The sequence below is a fragment of the Plectropomus leopardus genome, chromosome 16 (genome assembly GCF_008729295.1).
Source record: "Plectropomus leopardus isolate mb chromosome 16, YSFRI_Pleo_2.0, whole genome shotgun sequence".
In the NCBI taxonomy this organism is placed as follows: Eukaryota; Metazoa; Chordata; class Actinopteri; order Perciformes; family Serranidae; genus Plectropomus; species Plectropomus leopardus.
The window spans coordinates 18,200,928-18,219,252 of record NC_056478.1 but is presented as its reverse complement, the minus strand read 5'-3'; the positions used below and the strand labels follow the sequence as shown (position 1 = coordinate 18,219,252).

The 18,325-nt window shown below is 39.1% G+C and overlaps 1 protein-coding gene across 2 annotated transcripts; it reads right to left on the bottom strand.

The window, feature by feature from the left end:
* Positions 1 to 1,746: 1,746 nt before the first annotated feature.
* On the bottom strand, positions 1,747 to 5,847 carry cnr1 (cannabinoid receptor 1). Of its 2 annotated transcripts, none has more exons than XM_042503497.1 (2): positions 5,584 to 5,847; positions 1,747 to 4,734 (listed from the first exon to the last, which is right to left on the bottom strand). In XM_042503497.1, the coding sequence occupies exon 2, from the start codon at positions 4,687 to 4,689 to the stop codon at positions 3,280 to 3,282; it is 1,410 nt and encodes a 469-aa protein (XP_042359431.1). In that variant the 5' UTR covers positions 4,690 to 4,734; positions 5,584 to 5,847; the 3' UTR covers positions 1,747 to 3,279. The 2 variants fall into 2 exon arrangements, with proteins under 2 accessions (XP_042359431.1, XP_042359432.1); XM_042503498.1 differs by having other exon boundaries at positions 5,589 to 5,847.
* Positions 5,848 to 18,325: the final 12,478 nt, after the last annotated feature.

Here is an 18,325-nt window from a genome sequence, read left to right as displayed (position 1 = left end):
TTTTCAAATTTGTTTTGTTTGCCAACAAAATCCCCAAACCACGGCCAAGTTTCATTTTCACTTAAATACTTGTGCCCAACATAATGAAAGTTAATATAATACTTATAGTATGTATTTACGACATAAATCTACCTACATCAGCCTTTTTATATCCAAACCAGACCCCTCTCTTCTCTCTATTTTAAAAATCATCAGAAATATCTGCAGCCTGCAGCCTATATGACAATTAAAACATCAAGCTATCAATGATATTTTCCTAACAGTGATGATTTATGATTGCTGTTTGCATTTTTTGGTTGTGTTTTGATGCTTTGGAAACTTTGTTCTTGGAGCTTCATGCTAAGAAAACCAGTATTTAAATTAATTTTGACGTTGACTGGATCTGTTAGTCATTTATAAGGAAGAAACATGGTATTTTTTAAGATAAAAAATAGACTGATTGCAAAAAGCAGTTTATTTCTAACCTTGTGACTTTTTACGGAAAAGTCTACATTCACAAATGCCTATGGACCAAAAAACGATGTCACACATACAATTGAAAATAAAATTCAGATACTACATTTAGATATTGCGCTACATGATTGAAGAATAGTAAAGCAATGAAAACAATAACAGTTTATAAAGCCTTAAATGTTTATTTAATATCTTTATTGCTTGTTGACTGATATCCCCTATGTACTGTGTAGTTATTGTCGTCTTTTTTTGTTTTCTTATAAAAGTGAGAAAATGATAATTGTATGGATTAAACATGATACAAGAAAAAAAAAAGTTTGGTTCAGAACTTAGTGTAGTCAATTAACCCAAAGAAGATCCCAGCACTGTAGCTACATACTATTTTACTGTGTAATTTATATATGAGAATAAAGTCAGATTCTAAATTTCCATGTCTTCTTTCAGACAAATAAAAAAAGAGGTTCCAAATATATATTTAGCTGTTTAATTTAGTTCAGATGTCTGTTCTGGAAATCTTTTAAAAAAGCAAATATGTATTTATTAGAGGATGCCTCATTTGAATATTTAAACATACAATTTCATCTAATCTATCTATCTATCTATCTATCTATCTATCTATCTATCTATTTATCTATGACACTCTTGCACTACTAGGGGACCAGCACAAGATTATTGTCACTGTGGATTAATCTGTCAATTGTTTTCTGTCTAATTGCAGACTTCCACACATTACAGTAAACCCACCTCATGGCTTTTCACAGATTGGAGTATTTGGTAGAGAAATGAACAAAATCCTGTTGACATCTGCATGAACAGATGTTGCAATTTTCCCTGTCCCTCTAAGCCAAGAGATGAACAGAGCAGATGTTGGTGCCAGAGGATGCTGTGGCAGCCATGTTCTTGCAATTTATCACTTAGTTTACTGTGGTTACAAGGAGTAACCACAGTAAACTAAGAAAGCTAAAATGAATGTGTAGAAATAACATCTATCCTCAGAAAATCTGACACCATTGACAATGTGAGATTTTCCACGAGGGGGCACTAAACCATCACTGATGACTTCAGGCTGCCTTCAGCTCAGGGCTTGGCCGACTGTCTCGGTATCTGTTCCTCTTGAATCAGTGCTTGTTGGATGAATTACGCAAAATGTGCTGTGACCTCCTGTTTCAGTTTATCAATCAAATAACGGCAGGCAAAATGACAACCAGCTGCAACTTTATTCAAAAGTTTTGAAAACAGCAATACTAAAAACACTTGACTGATTGTGTTTTTTGTTTTTTTTTTTAGCCATAGATTCCTCAAAATGCCACCACTGTACAGAAGCCACTTGACAGTTGACATTTTGATCTTCAATACTTAATAATACAAGAGGCAGCAAAGCATACTGATAAACAGCTGTCTGGATAACTTTACACCAAGATAAATGTCTACAGAACAATTGTGCTGTGAGATTTCTAGATTAAAAGAACTACATCATCTATTAGAAAAATCACATCTCTTCAGATTTCTTTTGTAAGGTCAGTTGTCGAGTCTCCACATACACACAGACTTCCACCCAGCTAATGAAACGACCCCTTGTTTCTTTGTTAAGATAAGTAAAATTAACAGCAGACATAGTTTTTTATTTAGAGTTACGCCAAAAGTACTTCACTAGGCCTGTGCATGGGTTGCTTTTATTTTTCCGAAATGACGCCCCGCTGCAACAGTAGCACTAAAACAACTCACTGTAATGATCAAAAGGCTCAGGGTCGGAAATATATCACCAAGTCACAAGGTATCACACACATAGGCGGAGTCCAGTAAAATCATACATTGGATGAAAGCAGCTATAGTCAGAAACCACTTCAGTTTGTTACAGTAGTGACCAGCACACTGCGTCCAAATTTTGATGTGTTCAAGCTTTGGCGGAGAGAGCCTATTGTTGTTATTGTGTTGGCTGTATAGCTGAATGATCACTTTATTTTTCAAGAGAACACTGTACAGTCGTTAGGTTTACATTTGAACAAAGACACGTTACTCTAAAGGTCTAACAGCTAGCAGGTAAAGAAATGGACAACGGGGACGATCGTCACGCTGCCACAGAAAATGCCATTCTAGATTTGCTCAAAAGGCTCTATCTTGTTAGAGTTTATTGTCATGGTGATTAATGTTTTTTTTTTGTTTTTTTTTTTTATCTTGAGCATGAATCACCTCTCATTTCTCAAAATCTCATCATTTTGTGACTCACTGCCAGAACAAGTACAAAAGTGACACGTTTAACAGCAATTTTGGAAATAAACAATCAGTCTTTTTTTTCTAGCTCATTCCCTCATAGAAATGCCTTTATGCGACATGTACATGAAGCCTGTAGAAAGTCAAGACGCGGAGATTTGTTATATTTATGGTGCAAGACACATTTTTAAAGTCTAAATGACACAGTAAAACATCTCGAATTAAAAATGTCAGTAGCCCCTTATCCCATAAATGAAGATATATTGTTTTCAAAACCTGAATTCACAGTACAAAAATATAATATGCCTTCACTAACTGGATATCATGAAGTCTATGGTAAACAGCAGACTTATGATAGTCTTTGATAATCCTTTTCATATTGTGAGTCCCTCCTATGAACCTGCAACACCGTTTGGCACTTTGGCACACCGTGTACTCACAAACTGACGTAAAATAATGCAACCACTAAAGCATCTATGTGAGGATGTACGTCGATACTTTCAAGAGAGGATTTGTTTTTTTTTTTCTCCGGAATATCTTAACTTCTGCTATAATGTGTTGAATGGCATTATTTGGGGAGGATGACATTTACACAGTTTCCCCCCTGACGGCCAATTAGACAGCCTCTGCAGAAGTTTCAGTTGACACAGACATTGTTACTTTGGCTATTTTCACAGTGGTCTTCACGCAGCTCTCTGCAGCCCTGTTGGCAGAAATGTTGGCATTTCTGTTCTGGCAGTCTGACTCGAGGCTATTGTCCAACTGCTGGGCACTGCCCCTGCAGGCATGGCAGGAGCTGAGGAAGGCGTGCCGCAGGTCCTTGCTTCTCAAGGCGTAGATGATTGGGTTGACAGTGGAGTTGAGCAGGCAGAGCATGCTGCAGAATGCAAATACTGTCTTGATGTCATCGTCCATCCTCCAGAAGAGGTCATACACCATGATGGCGAGCAATGGGCCCCAGCAGATGACCAGCACCGCCAGGATGAGCACCAGGGTCTTGGCCAGACGGATGTCCATGCGTGCCTGCTCGGGGCGTGTGGTCTGCACTTTAGTCCCATCTGCTGAGTAAACAACAAGACTCTTCTGGGAGGTGCGGCTCAGCATGCGCACAGCATGGTGGTGAGCTTTCCACAGGATGTAAATGTAGGCGTAGATAATGAAAAGAACCAGCACGCTGGTTACGCCGATCCAGAACAACAGGTAGTTCTCATCAATCAGAGGGAATATGTCTGAGCAAACAGTGTTGAGACGTTTACAGTTCCAGCCCAGCAGAGGTAGCACTGCAATGACGATGGAGATGGTCCACATCATGCAAAAGGCAATAACCGCCTTGGTCCGTGTGACGATGCGCCTGTAGGCGAGAGGCCGGTGTATGGAGATGTAGCGGTCAATAGCAGTGAGGAAAAGGCTCCCCACAGACGCAGTGAATGATGCCGTGACTCCACCCAGCTTGAAGAGGAAAACATTGGGGCTGTCCTTCCTATGAAAGACGTGGAAGTCCAGGAAGCTGTAGACAAATATGACACTCCCCAGCAGGTCAGCCACAGCCAGGCTGCCAATGAAGTGGTAGGACGGGCGACACCGGAGGGTGCGGGACTGAAGGATGACGCAGAGCACCACCAGGTTCTCCAGCACTGTGAAGGTACCCAGAGTCAGAGACATGACAGCCACAGCCAGCTGCTGGCTCGGGGTCAGGATCATGAAACACTCCATGTCCATAAAGTTCTCCCCACATTGTATCGTATTAGTCTCATCTCTGAATGTGCTCCTGTTGCCAAACAAGTCTGTGGCATTGGTGGGGAAGAAGGGGATGCCCTTGAGGATGAGCTCCTCGTCTGCAGGTACTTTGTCCGGGAAGGAGTTGCTGCGGAAAGCAGATAAGGGTTTCTGCAGAGAGAAACCTGCCTTGAAGTCTACATCATTGAGGGGGTCGTCATAGTTAGCGTCGTTGGAGCCCAGATACTGTAAACCAGATGTGATAGTCCGGAAGGTGGTGTCGGCCACACCATCCAGCACAGACTTCATGGCTGTGTCTGAGGGTAATACTGCAGTCTAAGATGCCTGGACAACCTACAAAATTGATGACAAACTTTTTAGACATGTTTGAAAATCCTACAAAAGAATCCCATCATGGGAGGAGATTAAATTTGCAAGAGTGCACACCTTTGATATAAAAATACCTTTAATATGAGAAAATCTTCATGTAATGCAAATATTTCTCATTGCACAAATTCAGATTTTTTTTTATTCTTTAATGGTTTTGTAAAATTGTATATACTCTGAATTAAATATACATTTTTATAGATTCCTGAATAAACCACACCTGATGTCTGGGATCTGGTGTACTTATAAATACTGTATCATGCACCTTGTATCAACACACAAAATTATTGATCACAGAGTGTTTTCCTTTCAAGAACATACTTATAAAAACATAAAACATAAGGCTGGGGATAAAAAAATAAAAACGCCTCTTTTTTCAATGAGGTGCAGAGGCAGACAAAACGATGCAGTTCATCTGCACCTTTGCAGACTGGAGGACTACTGCAAAACAGAAATATATAACTAAAAGCTAATTAAACATATGAAAAACAACATATGCATGCTCAAATTTCGGTAGTCTTATCTACCGTAATACTACAGAGATATATAAAGGCGAGATAATTGATATTGCATAATGTAAATATATATTTTGGAAAGTAATTTAGTATTGCGATTTCTAAAAGTCTTATCAATACAGGAGTCCAGGTTTATCGTTAATCTGGTGCAAAATGCACAAATGCGCACAATTAAAAAGAATAAAATCGACAGTTTCATGCTGGGACAAACAACATAAAGCGTTTAAAGTGCTAATATCAGCTTGATAACAACATTTAAAGCTGAAATCAAACATTTAAAAGACTAAAAGTGCTTCTTTACCTTACATAATTCTTCCAAGTGCGCAGAATCGCCCTTTATCGCCGCGCGTTAATCCAAGTCAGAAGCGCATCATCCAACCAACACAGATCTTACATAAAGGGAGAGACAGCCAGCATGCATGTGTTAGAGTGAAACCACCGTTATAATCATAATTTTTAGTTTCTTTTTCAGATTCTATATGTGACAGAAGTTTGTCGGATGTCTGCAGAAGTGTCTCTTGGAGTGCGCTCTAGCTCTGTGGATACAGGTTGCCTCTGCTCCTGCTGCTGCTGCTGCTGCTGGCTCCAGCGTCTCTCCAGTCTCTTTCTCTGTGTCTTCACACTTATGAAGCGTCGCTCCTACAAGCCCCGTCACGTGTTTCCATATAGCTTTATCTGCCCAGCCCATGAAGCTGTCAAGTCTGGTGCACAGGAACAAGGGAGACGACAGTGGTGGTGGCTTATAAAAAAAGATCTGATTTGAATTCCCAAAGCTCCTCCTAGCAGACGATGTGCTCAGGCAAAGAGCACAAAGCACAAAAAAGAGAACAGCGTTGAATAACCGTTTTATCTTCCTAATTCACGAGGTAATTGCAAAACACAATTTCTACAATTTGCATGAACAAAAAGCTGAACTTCTCCCCGCGAAGTCAACTTTTATGGCTTTCTTTCCCCTTTTCACGCATTCAAAGGCTGATAGAGGTCGCAGACTTCATTGCCAGTCAGTGCATGTCTGTTTATTGTGTGAATAATTAACCAAAATTGAGAATCTCAAAGAACAGAAAGCAGACTTCATCATTTTGATGTGGCTGAGTTGAAATCAGTCATCCTCTCGCATTTTTGCCTTTTAATGAACTGTTTTTACTTTGCACCTATCAAGTCGTTTTATTTCCTGATATGTTGTGATCCAAACCAATTATTCAGAGTACTTAAAAGTGACTCAGTGTTTGTATTTGGATGAAAATGCAAATAAAAAGTACATTTTGGGAGTCAAATATGTCAATCACACACTAGGAAAAAAGTCAAAGGCACTGAGCAGTGACAACACAAGACACAGCACAGTCGCCAGAGGAAAATGTTGGCATTGTGGATTTCTGCAAACCAGGAAAACATTTCATTTGCATGTTTCGAATGTCATGTCAATGTTTCTGAAGAGACTTCATAAAATTGTCTGGAGGTGGTGCAGCCTTTAAGGCACCTTATGTGGGTGTATTTGTAGCATCTGGTTGCTGTTTTTCCAGCATCTTTCCAGGCCCAAAAAGCAATCTTCACACAGATATCACAGATTTTCCTGTGGGATGATGGCCCAAAAAGTGTGGTTTTTTTTAACAAGAACTCACTGCATTTTTTTTATTGCAACATCACTGCCTTTTCTGCAGGATTGCAGCCCCAAATCAGTTGCTTATTTCTACAGCATTGTAGAAATGTTTCCAAGTTTCCATGTATCTGCTACAATATAATGTGCAAATGTAACATATTCATGGTTTTCTAAGTTCAATGCTAACATTTTTACTAGTGATTGGATTCCAGCAAAATATGATACATACATCAGAAAAACAAAACAAAATGTGTTTAAATCACATTTTATTATGTTTTATCTGCTGTCCCTTCCCCTTAGGATAAACCAGTTAGTTATCAGCACATTCAATCAGATCACACACCATCGCCAAATCAACGAGTCAGATCCTGCTATGAATCACAATAACAAAGATACGGCCTTTGCTTGGCCTTAATAAAAACAGATTCAATTCACTGATTATGAATGATCCAATTTGTAGTCATTTGGCCATATCCATGCAAGCATTTAAGTGATCTTTTTTTTTCATGTCTTAACAGTTTTCCACAACGGCAGAATAAATGGTTGAAGCGAAGGAGGCAGGAGTTGAGTGGCTACATTGTCGTAGATAAAATCAGAATAGATGCATTAATGTGACATTTCGCGGCCACAGATTGCCTCGGCCGACAGAACATGAAAACCTTGTGCCACTTGGGGACTGAAATGAGGCTACAGCTCTATCATCATCACAGGTGTAATTATTAATATTGCTCAGCCATGGCTGTCTGAAATGAACAAAATGTTCTACTTCACAAAATGAGAAGACATTTACAGCCAGCAAATGACAGAAACGTCTGAAAAAAAAACCTCGAGGAGTTTCAGGCTCATTTTTCTGTGAATTTATTTCCCTTTTTTGGCAAAACCGTCTGCTGGCAAGCTGTCAGAGTAAGCAGCTGACTTACTTGTAAATCTTCTCCAGGCTGATTCTCATCAATCTTTACACAAACTGAGAAATAACACATTATTTACAGTCATAATCTGCTGGACTAGATACAGATAAAAGCTGAGCTCCACACGCTGATTCAAACCCGAGAGTGGCCCAAAATAACAGCTCTCTTCCTGGTTGATAACTGATTAGCTCTAGCAGAGTAACTGGCACATAAATGCCTTGTTCTAGGAAACATCAAAGAGCTGAGAGGAGAGAAACACTGGTTCACTTCCTCTCTTCAGGGTTTCTCGGCTTGCAGAGAGACCTGAAGTAATGATCTTACAGTCTTCAGTTTGCCTCTTAAACCCTGCAAGGAACACATCACCCTCAAATGCACTTTCACTGTTAGAGAGCAGCCGCTTGTGATGTTTCAGCGCATTCGAGGAGTAACATTTGATCATCTGTTGTACTTCACCTTCTATTGTTTCTACTTTCAACATTTCGTGTCTACTTCTGCCTCCTACATTTTTGCAAATACCTGCAGAAGTCATTCCATGCAATTAACTTTATGGGCATGCATGTGTTCTCTAGCCAAACAACAGTCTATCTATTGTTTATTAAGGGTATCTTTTTATGGAGAAATCAATATCTCTGCCAATTCTGATCAATTTCTCTGTGTATTATTTATAACTGTCCCTGTAAATTTTCATAGCAAAAATGACACAAATGTATTGTTTTTCCATATACTTAAAATATTACTTAGTATAAAGTAATTCAACTGTATGATGTGAATACCAAACAAGACAAGCGTCTGTAGCCGCTCTGGCAGCTCTGTGAACCTATAGGGTACGGTAGAGCTTTGAGCTAAATTTAGCTTTATTTATATAACAAATATGCTAATATCAGCATGCTCACAGTGACAATTTGATGTTCAGCAGGTATAATGTTTACCATGCTAACATTTGCTAACTGGCATTAAACACAAAGTGCAGCCATAACTGTTGTGAATGTAATTAGTTTTGCAGGTATTTGGTAATAAATTAAAGTTTCTGACACATTAAAATGCTGGCCTGATGATGGCACGAGGTGAAAAGTCAAGGGACCACCAAAGATTTACAACCATCCAGAAAAAAAACATGTCTGTATAAGAATTTCTGCCAATTCCCTGAGTAGATGTTGACATATTCTGCTAGACAAGTGACTTGTTGGAAGCACTGAAAGAAAATCAGTCCCGCGTGGATGTATTAACAGAACTGGACAGAGTGTTGGAGGTATATTTCTGTGGTATAAAATTACCCAGATATTCTGCATTGTGGGACCCATGGAGCATGCGCATAACACACATACAGTGGCAGCAAAGCACAGCTGAGCAGCTCATTTATGGTTTAGTCCTTCACTAACTTGAATGGAAATGATTTAATCATGCACCTCCTCTAGACTTTCTAAATGTTATCAGATCGAATGGATTTACAGTGGGCACTATGCTTTCACAACTATAACATGAGTCGTGGCGGCGTTATCAGCATTAACTACTGTATTAGCACAGTGCAGAGCGGCAGCGATTAATTAGCCAGTCACAACCATCTTTTTTATATAGTCTATGACACTATGCACGCGCCACCTAGACTACCACAACAACAAACAGGGAAGCTCCGGTTACATTGTGCAGGGAGCGTGACTTTGTTTTCTGGTCAGGATGCCATTGCTCCATTGTATCTTTAGCAAATAGTTGCTTCTAGATTAATGTTCTGAATGTTATATACAGCTCCTTTAAGCTTGATTTATATTATTTGACAGCGTGCTGAAATGTGCAGGTTTTTCTCACATCTTTACATAATTTCTACTAAATGCATTCAAGCCCATTTGGTTGACAAGCAGAAACAGCTAAATATGTCTCTGTGAGACTGATGTCTCTAAAGCCAAGACACATACAATCCTTCCTGTCACCCATGTGTGCAAAGTAATTGATTGCCTGACTGTGTATACATGCAGCACCTATAAATACAACACATCAACATCATACATCTGCCATAAAACTGCTGCAAACACAGTGTAAAATAAAGCAGCAGTCGCACTCCAAACATAACAGTCCTGATATAGCAAGCACCAAATGTTCCAGCAAAAATGGTGAACATAATTTGAATTTCACCGGCTTATTATTGTGATCCCAGTTACTGAGACTTTGTAATATCCACCACATGGAGCAGTTAGACTTTAGGCAGCAGGGTTTGCCAAACTCACTGGTGTACTGTGACAGTTTTCTCTGACTTTGTTGGCATGCTAACCTGTGAGTGAGCAATGAGTGATGGCTCAAGCAAAGCTCACGGCCATCTGCGTTTTAGTTGTGGTACATAACATTTTGTCCTCCAGTGACTCACTTTGAGTTCATGGATCAGAGAAAAGAGCTCAGGGGGTGGGGTGGATGAAAACTGCAATCAGACAGAGGAAGTCTCTAGTCCAGTTGTAATTCGACAAACTGTTTTCTATTCAGTGCTAAATGTCAGACTCCCAGTTTAGGATTGTTTGACGCACTTTGTTTTTTACATTTGAGCATATTAATATGCATAGTGAGAAAATTTCTTCCATAATCAAACAATTCACTTCTAAACATGTCAGCAACATCATTGTGGGAGATATATCAACATTAAGATGCAAAGACCATTGATGTTTGTAAGTTAAAACCAATTACGTGAAAGTTTTACTAAATTAAGTTATGCATAATTACATTAAAAAAGGTTGCATCTATGGGTGTATGAAGAGACCCGGATACAATATAAGAGGCTTGGCCTTATCAGTTTCTATAAAAGTTGCTAACAACATGCGAATTACCAAAAAAAGCTTATATTCTCGGTACGAATTTCTTAGGCATCACAACCCAGCAGGTGCACTACAGACTCTCACCAGCCAAGTAACAAACTTTAGTTTAAGTGCTCCATTAACATGAATGGAGATGAAATAATTAAATCTTGTGGCTCTTCTAGACTTTCCAAATGTTATTGGACCAAGTGGATCAATTCCCAACAGTGACACAAGCCATTTTGCTCTATAGAAGTATTCACTTATTTATGGACATGTCCTTTACAATGTAAGCTGAGGGCAAAAAGCCAGATGACATCACATGACGGACCCAGATGTTGTGAGTCCATGGAGTGGTCACCATATCAAATTGGATTCAAAGCCTGGGGCACTTCCTTGGGGCTTGGGTGCACTACACAAACTAGGCTACTTTTTATGTAGAGACAGTTGTTAATAAATATTTACACCCAGTACCAGTGCCAGCTGTGACTGCCGCATAGTTAGCTGAACTAGCTAAATGACAGAATGAATATTATCTTACAGTATGGGAACAATATAGATTGACAAGCTTAAGGGATAGTGTGACACACTGTCGTCCTATCTGACCTCCCACTTAATCAAAATAATGTTTAATAGTGATGCTAACAGGGAAGACTTTAAATTACATTTCATTTCAGTTAGGTTTGCTTAAATAATTATATATCTCCCCACTCATTCCTAACTATGTGAATACTGTCCTACAAACTGACTTTTTCTCTGGCTGTTTTTGTGATTGTTGCAATCTAAAATGCCTGATTTCGTGGAAGCTTTCCGTCAATGAGGACGAAACGGGCAAACCGGACTGTAAAGACAGTGATCGACAGGAATGATAGGTTACATTACAGACGAGGCAGACATGCAGTGATTGAATAACATGCAAGCTTGTCCAGAATTCATTTGGGACTGACTAAATGCACATGAATCGTTGCAATTGCACTGCTATATATAAAGATAAATGACAAGACAGCTCGCCTAAAGTGAAGTCGAAACATCTTGATCGCACCCTGGTGGCTATCTGCAGTATAGGTTATAAACCCCGCCTTCTTCATGTTGTCATTGTATGAGGTAATTTTTATTGTCAAATTTCTCTTATATTACATTGACTTTTGCACTTTTTACAATGCATTATACACGGAAAATGTTTTTTATCTCGATACATTTTTTCGTATTGTTAACATGATCCAAGGTCTATAATGATGCAGAATTTTTTGCAGAGGTATTTCTCAGTAGGACTGTTAAAGGGTTAAGCAAAAAATATCCTAGGCTATTAACTGAAGTTTTGCAGTATATATACTTCTGTTAAAGCTTGTCACTGCAGTGACTTCCAATGTACAGAGGGTTACCGAGGGTGTGTTTTCTTTTCAGCGACTGAGGAGGGACACACAAACTAACAAGAGGAAGTGCTCCCATGCCTTGATTGGTTCACATTACAGTGATGCTGAACAAGAGGCAGATAGGAGGTCACTCAGGAATCATAATGCATTTTGTACCAGCCTAATGTTCTGCAGGTTGTTTCACACTCAAAGCTGTTTCAGGAAGAGGCTCTCATTGACAGAATCCGAGCCAGAATCTCTCTGATACCTCACTAATGCATCAGTTACAACCTCATCAATATGAGAGACCAGCTACGGTTGAATAAACAATGTGTGTCTTGGATTTGTGCATTCATCTAAAGTTTTGTTTCCCAGCGGTATCCCCCTGATCCGAATCTTCAAGTCGCTGCTCCTCTTGAGAAACGTGAGAGTTCAGTTGCTCATGCTTTTACTAAATAGGCTGAACCCATGATTAAGGTTATCACATGACCTTTACATGAGTCACCTCCATCTGTAAATAGGCCACATGCACGATAAGCAGATGCTTTTGTCTTGTTGGCAGTAAGAAGTTCGGCTAACTAAGAGCTCATTTTTCACATGTGGCACTTGCTCATAACTCTGTGTGAAACGCTGAGAAAACTAAAGAGTCTGGTGCATCCATAAATAGCTCCAAAGTTTGTGGATTTATGTTACGGAGCTGCAGCTGCACCATCAGGTCATAACAAATTACAGTTCATATGATCATACTGAACTTTTGCTCAATTATGCTAAACAACAAATAATCGCCAGCAATTGTGATGAATAGATCTGATTAGTTTCACAACAGTAGTCTGAGGTCAATTATCAGTGAATCTCATCAGAGTCTATTGTGGCTGGAGAAGAGGCGTCGCCACGCTCTGTATTAAATTATTGGTAGATGGATGTTTCCATTGTTAGTCCTTCCTCCCTTAAAAGCCTCTGAAATTTCAGAAGGACACCCCACATTGAAATGCTGTCAGCCAAATACTCGGTTTGTTTATGCTTTCATCGATTTGATATTTTATGTTTCAACGCTCTTTTTCACAAATAAGATGACCTTGCTCACAAAAATATAAACACAGCAAAACAAATGTCTGACAGGATGTGACAGTGAGGCTGACAGAGCAGGTAACATAATGACTTAAATAAAGACTCGAAAGTTTTTTTTTAAAGGGGCAGTTTGATCAGTAAAAGCCACCTTGTCTCACCCTATATGTTTCTCTTGTGACAGATTGTAAAGAAAATAATTGTAATGCACAGTTATTACCTTGTATACAGTATGTCTGCAATGTGCACTAAAATTATCATGTGTTTTGAAACAGTTTCTCAGATTATTTACGCATTTGGTCAGTACAGTTGTTTTATTTTTTAGACCTATTCACTATAGATGGTAATGTCTTTCTGTTATTCTGAAGGTCAGTCCACTATAAAAGTGATATTTCAGCCCGTTCTTACTCCCAACTTATCAAATACTGCCGCTTTGTCAGTGGCCGTCAGCATCAGACGACGATGCACAGAGACACTTTTCGGGCAGTACAATATGCATTAGGAACTTTTTGTAAAACTAGTGATTTACATGGATTCTAAGCAGATTACTTTCTGTGAATATTGAATCATGGGTATGTTTTTATATTTACTACAGGGGCTTTGTTTTGACGCTTGGCCACTGTTCTATTAGCGCTAAGGTTGTTTTTACTGTGTACTTTTCTAATGCAAGAGGAGGCTGTTTAGCAGAGAGTGAGGGCTCTGTGAATGTAACTTGTGTACCGGTCATCTCCCTGCTCTTATCCTGTGGCATTGTTTTTCATTTTATTCACATAAATAATAAAATGCTGAGATATTGGTTTAATGTATATTTATTGCTAAATATGTCTGTGAACATACTGTGCTTTATGCTGTTTCATTTGTCATTACGTCATAAGTCAAAGTGATTGAAAGAGAAGCTTTTCTTGTAGTGAAATAAGAAATAAAATGCACTGCAAGCAGTAAAAAAGTCAAATCAGCATTTGTTTATCTCCCTGTTCCTGCTTAACTTAAAAGAAATGCAATAAGTCAGAACGTCTCACATGGATGAACAGCGCAGCTCTCTGCTGCGGTATGTGAACTGATGATACAACCTCTGCAAGCGTCCTCATACGCATTTATCTTGTGAGCTGAGCCGTCAGAATTACATTAATTTATAACGGTCTTAAATGTATATTTTCCTACAGAAAGTGTAAAAAATGTGTGGTTGTGATTTTACAGGGAGGCTGGCCTATTTCCTTTTCTTTCTATGATCAGTGACTTCCTGGAACTTATTTTTTACTTTGCTTTTTTTGTTGTTTTTAAAACATACCAGATATAACATATTAATCTGCTGAAGTTTTTTTTTTTTTTGCCAAGCAAAGTTGGATTAAGCAGATTTAATGTACAGCTGCTGTGGGCCAATCACGCCAAGCAACAACCTCCAGGGCTGAAAAAATGAAGCCAACACTGAGGTGTTATAAACTGCAGTTCCTCTAATGACCACCTGAGACTGACTACAAAAACAAGTCATTCCCAAAAGACCCTGCTGTTAAAATGCCCAACTTAAATGTTGGAATCCAGTGTCTGCTTCCCATCTGAATGCGAGATTTTTTCCTATACCCTAACATATGCCTCCTTCCCCTAATCCTAACCATTTATGCCAGCATGTGCGTTTACTGATGTCCCAGCATTGGTCGCCACCTGCTGTTGTTGCCTCAACATAACCACGCACAGCATAATCCCACCATGCACTTGTATTGACATCACAGCGGTGGCATCCTGGAACCTAAAGAGCAGACGCAGAAGGATACCAAGAGTGTAATATGTAGACACAGATGTCCGCTGCAAAGCTTCAGTATGTTACGACTTGGGATGAGAACGTGTTGATACCATAAAGGTATCGATTACCGATACTCAGCCCTAATCAGAACAATTAGATCTGTATGCTGTAAGCTCCCACTGGGACGATTGTTTATTATGACCATAAATAATGGATAATAGATTTTTGGAGATTCAAGTCTGCAGATCTCGTGTTCTGTTTAGCACTTGATTCATTAGTTTTTGTTGTTGTTGTTGTTGCTTGTGTGTGTTTTCTTCATTAATTAGTTAAATGAGATGCTCCTGATACCCCATAAATAAAAGATCATTAAGGGCAGATGTTGAGGTTTAGCGACATGTCGGTGTCCTCTCTGCTGTTAGTAGATATATTTTTTGTCCTTCTGGCTTCATAGGGTCGTATTTCTCGAAGCGCACTAAAGCACTTTGCATTTCAGTTTGACACAGTTCAACTGAGGATCATCACCTCTGAGTCGCAGTTCACACTCCCCCCAGAACAAAGAGGCATGTCCCACCCAGGTCTTTGGAGAGTTGGAGAGACCGACCGGCTGTCGTGCAGGCTTTGTGTCAGACTGTGGCGGGGAACAGATACAGGCAGGGCAGCTGGTGAAGATGCCTGCTGGGCGCCTCTTGTGTGGAGGTGCTCCGGGTAAGACTGACTGGGAGGAGACCTCAGGCCGACCCAGGACACACTAGAGGACTACATATCCCATCTGGACTGGGAACGCCTGAGGCTTCAACTCATTAATTCTTACTATTCACAACATTTGCTGCATGTGAATCAGAGTTTTTTCCAAAAAGTTTCACATTTCAGTGCTCGACTTTAGCCCATGGAAACAGGACAAAATTAATTAAGCAGTGCTTTAATGCCAGGAGGCTTCTAATATGATCTAATTTTCATTTCTCAAAACACCGCAAGACATCTTGGGGTCTTTGTTGTGATAAGAGGCAACAATATTCATGATATTTGGAACCAATAGTTGCCCAATTACTTTCACAGTCATACTCAGTGTAAACTCTGTGGATGATAAATTACCCCTGAGATACATCTTGGGTCACGACAAGCTTTAAAAACCAAACAGAAAGACATTTGAATGAAATAATGGCCAAATATCTGCTGCTCGTAATCCCAAGGTACCGATCAGAAACAACAATAACTATATTGATAGTGCCAATATGAAATCCAACATGTGTTTATATGAAATGATATCATGTCCATGACACATTGTGTAACAGAGTAAAAGGAGCATACAATTATTTACTTTAGTTTGAACTGAATGTTTGTTAGCAAAATGTTCAAAGTCACCACAAAGGGGAAAACAAAAGTAAAAAGTACCCAGATAAAAGACTTTAGTGGCTCTAAAATGCATAATTTACATAAAACACTAGTTCCCAACCTTTTAGGATTGTGATGCTTAATAGTTTTACGTCTTTACTCACATCCCCTGATCACAGGCTGCATAAACTGTGAGCAGTTTGCCCATTTTTTGCTTTATTTTAACATAATTTTAAATTCTAGTGGTGTTTCCAGAAGAAAATAAATATGTCAAGCTGATCTTTGGGGGCTAATGTGTGTAAAATAATGCATGGAACAGCGGGACTATTTTCATTCATTGGACTGGTGCTGACATGAAAACAAAGCCAAAACATGGATTTATATTACACTATAACACAGTGTGGATTAATTAAAGGCCTTTGGAAATTATTATCATTATCAGCTTCTGAAAATGCATGGTGCAGACAACCAAAATTAGACCAGTTTTTTTCTTTTCTTCACATTAAAGATTTATGTATTTATATATACTGTATTTACGTGTGATCTCTATCTTTATTGCTATTCTCACTGGTTTGAGTTGGCGGGCTTCTGCTAATCAAACCTGATAAAACCACACCCATACAGCTCTTAATGATAAATACAATATGGTTCTTCAATTGTGAATTTAGTCACGTATGTTTAGTTTTATAGAGAGGTACTTTTTCAGATAAGATCTGATTTCATTTTTATCTGAAGTACTCAAGGATTAAAGATGAGGTTGAGGTTGATTTTGGCTTCATTGGGCAAAAATCAACTAATGCCTTTTAAACATATTATAATTCAAGAGAAAAAAACAAGACTTTTGTATGACAGGCTTTAGAAAATTTATGCCATGATGGGAGACTTTGGCCAATCACAGATCACTTAAGAGAAAGTTGCCACTCCAGCATTGGTAACAGCTGCCTACACTGCAAACACACTTACCAAAAAGAGTGTAAAAGAGAGTCTGACATAAAACTCAATAAACTACATCAATATCGTTTACACATGTACATGCACAATATCTTTTAATTTTTATCTTTTAATTCATCGGTTAACTTTTCTTTTTTATTCTGTCTTGATCCTGCTTATTATTATAATAATTATGAGTGTTCTGTGTTTACTGCCTTTATTTTGTTGTTGCAGTTTTCTAACATTTTTCTGCCTCTAATCTCCTGTTCAATTCCATAACTCTGTCTGGCCTTTGTTCTACATTATTTACTAACTCTTACTAACACTGTTTTATCACCTCCGGGGTTTATTGCGTGATAGTTAGCCTTCTGTTAACTGGTGCTTAAGGCTCAAGGCTGTGCCGTCATGTTCATGTTTATGTAGCCAACATTAGCAAGAGCCCCGAATCACAGTGTGTCCTCCGCCTCACTCCCCTCCACCACAGACCACCTCACTGGGAGGAGAACGGTTAGCTACTCCGGAGACAGACCCCAAGTCAGTGGCCACAGCAACCCTGATTTAGCCAGCGCATAACCCAGCTCTGGGGACCAGACCACACCAACTCTCTGGATCAGCAAACTTTCTGTTGCTGCCATTACACAGGTTAGACACAACGCTGCTGCCGGCCACCAGCCTGCTGTCACCTGCTGCTGCCTGCTTTGATTAAATCAGCCTATGGGAAACAATGGTTTACTGTATGGACCACATGCATGTGCCCACGGCCGTCTGACGGGAAGTGAGAGCTGCAGGAGAAGGATATGTTTTTTTAATTATTGTGTCGTTTTCTTTTGCCTTTTCCAGATTTCTGCTGACCCCATAAGGGTCTTAAGAGGACTAGGTAAAAGGTAAAACAAAAAGCTCAAGCAACAAAAAGCATAATTCTGCATATATTTTTTTTCTTGTTCCACAACTTGTTAATTATCTGACCTAAAATAATAAATAGGATATTAGGATAATGGCAAAAAGTGCAATACATTCCAATAAGTATGCACTACTTACATGAGATAATGTTCCACAAGGAAAATAATTACATTACTACTTGAGGTGAGCTATAATTTGGGAAAAATGTTAAAATTGTCAATGCCTCGTAAGGCAATTGTCAAAAAACTCCAAATGGAAACAGGATGGGTTTTTTTTTTTTCAGAAATACAAAAGAAGAATTTATAACTCACCACACATTTACAGACTTATTTAGTCTGGACTGCAGTACTGTGACTGATGAAAGATTTTGTATCATTACGAAAATGCCAAATCAAAGCGGACACTCTGACCCACTGTATGCACCTACCTGCCTGTCTGTGAAGTGCA

Bases quoted from the DNA above. Each gene is read 5' to 3' on its own strand.
- cnr1 (XM_042503497.1), bottom strand. From the start codon at position 4,689: ATGAAGTCTGTGCTGGATGGTGTGGCCGACACCACCTTCCGGACTATC.